General features: G+C 30.7%; 2 protein-coding genes across 2 annotated transcripts in view; both read right to left on the bottom strand.

The window, feature by feature from the left end:
* RpS2 (ribosomal protein S2) overlaps positions 1-309 on the bottom strand; it is a 1,697-nt gene extending 1,388 nt beyond the window's left edge. Inside the window, exon 1 of the mRNA XM_018551902.1 lies at positions 245-309. The gene's annotated coding sequence lies outside the window, so the exon portion shown is untranslated. The remainder of the gene's footprint in view (positions 1-244) is intronic.
* Positions 310-753: 444 nt separating this feature from the next.
* On the bottom strand, positions 754-2,842 carry DhpD (guanine deaminase). The gene is made up of 8 exons (XM_018551897.1): positions 2,720-2,842; positions 2,347-2,610; positions 2,025-2,243; positions 1,789-1,896; positions 1,591-1,698; positions 1,319-1,484; positions 1,037-1,183; positions 754-953 (listed from the first exon to the last, which is right to left on the bottom strand). Exons 1-8 carry the CDS (start codon positions 2,816-2,818, stop codon positions 754-756), a joined length of 1,311 nt encoding a protein of 436 aa, XP_018407399.1. The 5' UTR covers positions 2,819-2,842.
* Between the last annotated feature and the right edge of the window lie 7,126 nt (positions 2,843-9,968).

Below are 9,968 nucleotides of genomic sequence, written 5' to 3'. Positions count from 1 at the left end.
ATAAAGTTGATAATTTCTATGCATATATATATATATATATATATAGTTTTGATATTGAAACTTGCGACAGCAAGCTTGGGTAACCTTAAATACGTGATGCAAATATACGGTATTTGATGAAATATTAGAAAATATGACGAAATTATTCAGATAAGAATATCCAGTTTTAACGTTTCATGCGGATATGAATGAAAAATATGTAAAAATGATTAAAAAATCGAGGACTGCCTAAAAAACTACTTACGTTACTTCTTTCTCTTTCCTCGAAAATCACAGAAGAATCGGAAATGTGAGGTGGAAACAAGAAATATATGCTTTCGAGATGGCGCCTCCTACAAAGGTATATCCGACATTTAAAAAAATGGCGCGTTCTTATCCAGTAATTAAGTTAATTGATAATCAAATATATAAAACAAAAATTTATCATAAAATATTTATAATTAAGATAATCATAAAATAATATTTAAAACAGAAGATAAAAGAGTAAGTAAAGTATATTTAATGTCTGCAAAAAGATTTCGACAAATATTTTAGTATTCCAAAATATACGCGCGCGCGCGGAAACAAAAATATAATTTCAAAATAAAAATAATGATGTTTTTGGAAGAGGAATAAAAAAAATATAGATTTTTGTCAATTATTTATTCATTACGTATAACAATTTAAAATTTCTTATACTGTATACCGTATATAAACAATACAGAAATAATGTACGAAAATAGAGGTTTTTTATTTGTAAAAATAAGAAAGTTCTTAATTGACTTTCTTACCGTTTACATATACTGATACTATATTACGTTCATCACCTGCATATATAAATCTCTGAAAATTCTCTTCAAGTGTATATTCTTTAAAATTATCCAACAAACCGCCTTCCGCGTTCATGTCGATGATGAGAGCATCGAATTCTTTGCCTATCATCAAATTACCGACTTTGTCATCAATTGAGAGTGCTAAACACAATCAATATATCAATACAATTGTAACCAAATTTGCATATGGATATAAAGAGCATTCCTTACGACCAACTTTTTACCTTTAGCACCTCCCAATGTTGCCATATGAAAGACATCTTTATAACTAAGCGGTGTATAATTATCTCTAGTCAAAGATAAACAATTTGATACTTGTAAAACCGATCTTATCTCATTCAACATACTGTAACTAGTTGCACCTGAAACATCTAAGAAGACATATTCATTTTTAATATAATTAAAAATAAACGTATTACGTTGTACATATTAATTGAAATTCAAAGTTTAGATATCAAGTTAAATATCCAAATCGTGAAACTTCTACAAGGAAACTCTTGTTGCACCTGTTCCAAGTCCGACTTTGATACTATTAGCCTTTAATCTTTGCACATCGCAAAGTCCGCTTTTCAGATTTGTATTTGAAGAAGGACAATGAATTACAGCTGTTCCTCGTTCTTTAAGAATGGTAAGTTCATCATCTTCAAGATAGACTCCATGTGCTAATACAGTCTATAAAAAAATAACCAGATGTACGTAATCTGAGATATATATGACTTTCAATCTCTCAATTGTTTCAATTTGTTATTTAATAAATTGAAGAAATGAAGTATTATACCTTATTGGTAAGAAGACCAGCAGCATCATAAACAGCTGTGTACGAAGGCAGATGTGGAAAAGCCTGTTTCACTGCTATTATCTCATCCTTATTTTCAGAAACATGGCTCTACAAACAATTAGGAATATTTTGTATTTATAATAACAGGATTGTAACATTGTTAACATGATATTAAACAAGCTCAATAAATTAAAATACCTGTATATGTATGTCTTTCGACTTAGCGATCTCTGCCAACTTTTGCATTAATTCCATGTCACAACTCAGTGCGAATCTTGGTGTAATGATCGGTTTTATAAGAGGACTCTGCAACAAGTTTGGAGCAATGTAATATTTTTTTGTGATTAATTATGACATGGAATTTTCTATTTATAATTTAAGAGTTATTTTGTCACAATATTATAGGTAATAAAAAAACAAGTTTGCATTTTTACCCCTATTATCTCAATAGACTTTATAAATCCTATGGTATCTATAACTGACGTCAAGGTGTTTTCGTAATATCCATCGTCACGCGGAGTGTTCATATTAACTTTTCCGATGAAAGCTCGTTGACCTAATTTGGCAGTTTTTTGCGCAAGAATTGCACATGCATCAGCATATAAAGATGCAAAATAACATGCCGTTGTTGTACCCATTTTAATGGTCCGTTTCTGCAATGACATGCATATTAGACATAACGGAAAGTTATAAGAATATCTGCAATAATTATTATACATTTTATCTTAGCATCTTGGATAGAATTGTTTTACGCACCACAACTGCTTCAAACACTCGCTCTGCAAATTTTGTATCAGTATACTGTTTCTCCAGTGGAAAGGTATAAGTTTCCAGCCAATCTAAAAGACCTTTATTGTAACCCAGTCCAAGATTTGGAAACTGTACTGCATGAGTATGGGCATCAATAAATCCAGGCATCATAAACTGACCATGTGATAAAACGATAATTTCATCTCGAATTTTCCTTTCCAATTGAAATTCTCTCTCATGATCCTTTGGATTCTCCAAAATCGAAGTAATCTGAATAGGTAATTAACATATTTTTTATTTTTATCTGTATTAATTTAAATAAACTATAAATATATGTATACAAATATGTATGTGTGTGTAAAATTAAACTATTAAATACTTTGCCATCATCAACAAATACAGCAACATTCTCCTGAATAATTAATTCTTCTTTATCATTTGTTTGAATCAACGGACCAAAAAAAACTTGTCGAACCATTGTACTATATCTTCTATAAGTGCTTATATTACTGAAACAAAAATAAATATTATATACATTGCTATTCGATTTCATAATTATATTCAAGATTATTTTAAAAACTTTTATATTATTTACATCTACAATTATAATTATTAAATTTATTTTATTAGAAATTATACATATAACGATATATTATTATGTGATTTGAATTAAAGATAGATAAGATAAAAATGTATTAATAAAAATCTTTATAAAATATACATTAACAAATGGTTTCCTTTTGTTATATTATTGTATAATACAACAATGAAATAAAATTTTTGCAGGGTCTTACACCATAAAATTTTCATAACATCTGTAAGTAAAATATCACTTGGCAACTTTTCAACTACGACTCACTGTCGATGCTTTTGCGACAGTTTTCGTAACGTTATCATAGAAATTCATAGACTCGATCACTTGATTACTTTATTTTGTTATCACAGCTAGGTTGGTCATTCAAGGATACAGCCACGTTGCACAAAAACAGCTGATCTGAATCATCTGGGCCTAGAGAATAAATACTCCATCTCTGCAATGTTGGATCTGCATTTCAATATACGCGATTTTTGTAAACTTCGGCAAATAAAAATAATCGCGTAAGATAATATAAGCTATACACAAGTTCATGCCGAAAAAAATGCGAATTTGCTATAGATATTCGTAAAAAAATACAAATGGTCGATAAATCTCCTAATGCTGCGATAATTTTAGCTTTTATCGATGAATGGTAATTACGTTTCTAAAATTAACCAATATGAATTATTATAAAAATGTAATTACTGCAACGATAAAAATAAAAAGCAATATATAACAGCCTATAATGGTCAAAACTAGATCATAGCGCTTATTATAATTATGTGTGATTTTTATATACTTGCGTATGTAGTCCCCCCAATAATCGTGCGCTGATATACTATTCAGACATAACGCAACAAACTTACTACCGCAGTATTATCACGAATTAAAAATTGAATAACAATTTTTAATACTCATATCATGGATCTCAATAATGTTTTGATAATGACATATTAAAATCTAAAGAAAATTGAATATTACGAAGAATATCACGTAATTTTGGCGTTTCATCCCGACTTTCACTACTGGACTCATCAGTATAAGGTAACGTAGTGGAGGCCTATACCTCAGACGCCTTTTAGATAAAATATTATAAAGATTCTATATAAAGAGATATACGCATATCTCAGTACTTGCGAGAATTTGCGAATATCGATAGACCTCTGATGGCGGGTCGACGCGGTAATATTCTTCGTAATATTTATTTGAAATTGGAATAACGTCTATTCGGCTTGACGTGTAATTAATACATATTAAAATCTTTTAATACGACCGTACAATAATAAACAAACAAGAAAAAAACAGCCTATAACGATTATTGGGGGGGCCGATTACATATGCAAGTAACAAGTATATAAAAATCACACATAATTATAATAAGCACTATGATCTCTAGCTTTGACCGTTATAGGCTGTTAACAGAAAGGCGTAATTTATTCATTGGTTGATAGAGCCCTTTTACTTTCAGACGCAGTATTTCATACAAAAAATTTAACACTTATTATAATATTTTACTCATAGACATAAGAAACCATAGACCGAGTGTAATAAGCTGCTACTATAGACAAGGGGGGATGTGATAACCGACAGGGGAAATATTGGACGAAGTCGGGTAAACTTCGGTTAGATTCGGAAACATTCGGCATGTGTCATTATTTGAATTATCGCATGTGTCAGTATTTGAAAATACAAAGGTTAGAAGCGTCTGTCAGAAATAAAATAAAACATAAAATATAAAAAATATAAAATAAAAAAAAAAACACATAATTATAATAAACATTTGTGATCCAGCTTTGACCGTTATTGGCTTCCTTCTTCTTGTTTGTTTATCAATTGTACGGTCATAAAAAAATTCAATATTTGTTAAATCACGTTATAATACATAAGAATTACAGAATTTTAAATACGTGAATTTTAATTTATCATCTTTAGATTTTAATATGTTATTGGCTTCCTTTTTCTTGTTTGTTTATTGTTTATCAATTGTACGGAAAAGAGATTTAATATTTGTTCATTAAAACGTGTTTCTACAAAAATAATACAGATTTTTTTTATTCTCATTTATCACATATCATCACATTTGCATTATATTTACATTTATTTACAAAAAAAATAAATTAAGTATTATTAAGTAATATTTATTTAATTAATTAAATAAATTAAGTTTCAAATCTAATCTTTAAACTGAAATTATTCTTGAACCTATTGAACTTAAAGTAATAAAGAATAAATCTTGTATTTATTTCTATATAAAAGAATGCATTTTATAATAATAGATGTTGGATTGAAAATCGCTGAGATACATATACACTCTTTTCTGTAACCTCGAACATACTCGAGCCGATCTACGGAAATAGCCGAATTCGTCCGCTGTTTCCCCTTACCTCGTTTATCATTACCCCGCAGGCTTACGCTCGGTCTATGGTTTCTTATGTCTATGATTTTACTAGATAATGATTATCCACTTTCATTTATTTTTGACACAATCAACCATACGAATAAAACACTTACAAAGAAACAGACAAACGAGACTCCATGTGTTGAACAGGAGGATAATGAGTTGGAGAACAAAAGAACTGTATCTTGGCTTACGGTACCTTTCATACTTTTTAGTAGTATTATATAATATATATGGTGCCCCTTGGCAAGGGGAGGAGGGGGGGAAAGTTTTACCTCGCGTGGAAAGTTTAACGTTTCTGAACAGGGAAAGGTGTATAGCAATTAGAATAGTAATTAATATATCATACATGTATAGCAGAAATGATACACACGTTAATTTTGAAACTTTTTTTGTTAATAACTTTTTAACGAAGGGCGAGCGACGGCTAAAACCTGTTGGAGGTTACTCAGAGTCATGATCTTGATAACATATGTCAAGGTCAAGGTCATTGGGGGGGGTCCTAATCGGTACTTTTACCCCCCAAAAAAATATACATATATATATACATATGTTTATGTACCTATTTAATATGTATTTAGGGCGACTGTTACCAACGCCGATTAACTTAATCGACGATTAGTGCATTGGTATTGACCAATCGCATTTATCATTTAGTTTTGACGACAGACGCGATTGGTCAATTCCAATGGACTAATCGTCGATTAAGTTAATCGGTGTTTAATCGACTTTGGTAACAGTCGCCCTTTTAAATGATGATTGCTCGGTTTATCGGTGAGCCGGGTGAGGGGGGGATGTGCGACTCGCGTCCGCCCTTCCACATCAAAACAATCCCCAAGGTTGCTTTCACTAATTGTCTAATATTAACACGTTGATTTTAGAACAACATATTTAAATGCGGACAGAGAGGAAGGAGACGATTCTCAATTTTTCATTAAAATCACCACTTTTCGCTTGTATCTCCAGAACGGCTTGACCGATTTTAATTTTTTTTTGGCTCAAAATACTCATCTTTCAAGACATATAACGTTCAAAAATTTTTATATTTTAATAGTTATGCACCCCCCAAAAATGGACTTTGGTGGCTCGGGATAATGAGACTTGTAGTGTCTTTCAGTTTTTGAACATGACCGGAGACACTACCCACGTCTCCTGACGGTATCGCAAGACCGGCTATGATACAGAGAATTTAGAAATTAATGACAAGATTAATGTCTAACGACATGAACAATCAAGATCTCGCAACTTAAACAGGAAAATAATACACTTGTAAAGCGCTACTTACAATTTATCACCGTGTTTTATAAAATACGCATGACGCACGCTGGACGCTTGTATCCATGGTATAAATACAAGGGTATGCTCGTCCGGTGGTAAACCACTGCGTAGGAATTGGAGTGATGGGGGAATCTACATGTTGACGTCATCAAGTTATGACCATCATTAGTACATAAAATTTGATCGTGTGTAACATAAATTAATAATCGATGGATGTTAACTTTAAATGTTTTTATGATGTTTATCATTCAAGTGATTATTGTTCCGCATCGAAATAATTGCATTTGAATTATGTAATAATCAGGGAATGGAAGTAACTCGTTACTTGTAACGAAGTTACAGTTACAAGTTACTTTTTTGGTAACTTTACTGGTAACTGCGTTACTTTCTTTTTTTGGTAACTGTAACGGTAACGAGTTACATTTTTTGGGTAACGGTAACGAAATTTACAGTTACTTTTGTCGTTACTTTGCACACGATTGAACACGGTTCGATTGGATACATGCTATTTATAGCGCTTATCAATAAGACTTGAAAGCCCTTAGACATTCGGCCGTTATGATTCAGTAATTATTTTACACTTCTATCTTCTATGTAATACATAGGACATACAAATATTTCAGTTTGCTGCATATTTTACAGGTTTTAGAATTACAAAATTGTGTTTAAAAAAAATTAAAAAATAAATTAAATAATAGTAAAATGAGAAGGGCTATGAACCCAAAAGCGAAACAGTTTAAAAGACGATGACAATAAGTGTCGAAACGTCGTTTGTTTTTATCTTGTTTTATCTATGTATTGTTCTAATATATATTTATACATTTAATTACATTGTCATCGTCGTTCTTATCGGAAATAAACTGTTTCATTTTTGGCTCGTAACCCTTCTCATTTTACTTTTATTTAATTTATTATTTGAGCCATTCTACATTGTTTTTTTTTTTTTTAAATAAAACTATATATTTGTCAGTATTACATTTAAAAAAAAAAAATGCAAAAGTACATTTTTAAATTGATTTTAAAAAAGTAACGGAAAAGTAACGAAAAGTTATTTTTCAAGTAACGGTAACTGTAACGAGTTACTTTTAAAAAGCGATAACTGTAACTGTAACTAGTTACATTTTTTACTCGGTAACGAGTAACTGTAACTAGTTATTTTTAAAAAGTAACTTTCCATTCCCTGGTAATAATATGTATCAGTATCATTAAAATAATATTCAAAAATTTATTACTCAGAAACTATAAGGCCTATTCAATCAAACGCCGGGACACGGGTCTTTTTTTTCACCTCTAGAATCACCAAAAAAAATTGAGATTGAAATCCCAGGGTGAGTCACCTGGTCCTCCCCTTGTAAGCTATTTTCTGGTACTACAGAAAAGTGTCTCGAATATGTTTATATGGGCCAATTCGTGACGTAACAAGAAACGTTATGGATGCGTTCAAGTGCGGGATTCTCTAAATGTCTTATCGATGATTGTCGCTATCGTTAACTAGCGACAGCCAGTGGTAAAAGACAATTCTGGAAAAAGGCGCGAATCTCATTGGCTGTTGCTAGTTAACGATAGCGACATTATATTGATAAAACGTTTAGGGTAGAGAATGCCAGTCCAGATGGGCGAATTCGTGGCGTAATAGAAGCGCTGCGATTCAAATAAGTCATTTCGTGGCGCGACAAAGAAGCATCACAGGTTCGTAATCCTTAATTTATAAAATTACGTTGTGCGTTTACACATTACGTTTATATGTGAATAAGTGAAACTTATGCATATTGTAAACTTTAAGAGATTATCTGTCGTAATAATCATATATTGCGTACTGTAGATTTTAAGAGAAAATCTTCTTTGTGCTTTCGTTTTTTGGACCTTATCACTGTATTTTCTGCGTTTAGAAAGAAATGCAGTGTTCCATAGCAGAGCGAACGTCTATTTCTATTATAAAGCGTTCAGTGTCTAATGGCGGTATTCTTTCCAGCGGCATAAAGATTTTCTTTTCAAATCTACAATATGTAATGTATGATGGATGAGTTAATGAATAAAACAAATAAAAATGAGCATACAGCCACAATGAAGGATGTTATAAGCAATGTTACATATTTAAAAGTAAGGTAAAAGTAAACGTTTCGGTCAAGTTATGACCATCATCAGTACATAAAATTTGATCGTGTGTAACATAAATTAATAATCAATGGATGTTAACATTAATATTGTGTAAATTTACAATGTATGATTTAATTTTAGAAATTAAAAATACAAGATAGAATTAAATCGTTGGATGATGTTACAGAGTCAATTTTACAAAATATTTAAAAGTATCATTAAAAGTTTTACCAAACGAGTTCGAGCTATTGAATTTCTTCTCATTCTTGTGTATTTAATATTATAAGTCGTAAATAATAAAAAATTTGGTTATGTAAATATATTTTAAAGCGAAGTTTACGATTGTCAATGAAACTTTAATCACACACATTCGAGATGTCACGAACACGGACTATAGAGGTTGGAGAAATTCGCGCAATTCTGCTGGCTGATTCGTTTATTACAGTCATTAACATGAAAATAACCGAGAAGGTAACACGTAATGCCAAAACAGGGTTGGAAGGCATTAATTGCGCGAACTGTACCAGAAAACAGACGCACAAACATCAAGAGCAACAACGATGCTCAAATAATAAACAACTCTGTTGTCAAATTCTTTTAAAAACTAAATTCATAGTGATGAGTAGGTAAATAATTTGAATCAGCTGGATGAGATTTACTTTTGTTTATTCTAACAAAAACAAATCTATCTATAACCTACATCTTTTATTAAAATTTTCGAAGAAATACAAAAAAGCACAGACAAAATCATATGTATTATTTTTTAATATAAATATAATTTAACGTAGATAAACGGTTTCTATTTTTTTTTAAGTTTAATCTCTCATTGCAATTACGTTGAATTACGAATATCAGAAGCAAAAGGATCATGAATCTTTCCTATTTTTTGCAGAGATAAATTAATTCTTCTCTATGCGGGTTTGATGATATAAATTGATTAAAATGTGTGTTAAACATTTTTATCATTCTAATTTTCTTGCATTAATAAATGAATGTATTATATTCAATATCGACGTGTTCAATTTCAACATAAATAAAAATTTTAACTAGATTTACAATTATTTATTAATACATTTACAATATTACGGGTTTTATCGTAGTGTCAAACGCAAGTAACAGTTGAAAAAATCAATTTATTTCGCATAAAGTGTAGAACAAGTATTCATTGATTTGTCGTTTTTGAAGTCATGATACAAACACAATTGCAATGAGGAACCAAAAACCTTAATCACAGCATTCGCGGCTAAAGTATTTATGACTTCATTAGAAGGCGGAACG

Source organism: Cyphomyrmex costatus, unplaced genomic scaffold, assembly GCF_001594065.2.
Source record: "Cyphomyrmex costatus isolate MS0001 unplaced genomic scaffold, Ccosl1.0 scaffold149, whole genome shotgun sequence".
Classification (NCBI taxonomy): domain Eukaryota; kingdom Metazoa; phylum Arthropoda; class Insecta; order Hymenoptera; family Formicidae; genus Cyphomyrmex; species Cyphomyrmex costatus.
Note: the sequence above shows the minus strand (reverse complement) of the source record. Positions and strands in the feature narration are given on the sequence as shown.

Bases quoted from the DNA above. Each gene is read 5' to 3' on its own strand.
- DhpD (XM_018551897.1), bottom strand. From the start codon at position 2,818: ATGGTTCGACAAGTTTTTTTTGGTCCGTTGATTCAAACAAATGATAAA. The intron at 2,611-2,719 runs GTATTTAATAGT...TTACCTATTCAG, and splicing joins TATTTGTTGATGATGGCAAA to ATTACTTCGATTTTGGAGAA. The intron at 1,897-2,024 runs GTAAAAATGCAA...AACTTGTTGCAG, and splicing joins AGTCTATTGAGATAATAGGG to AGTCCTCTTATAAAACCGAT.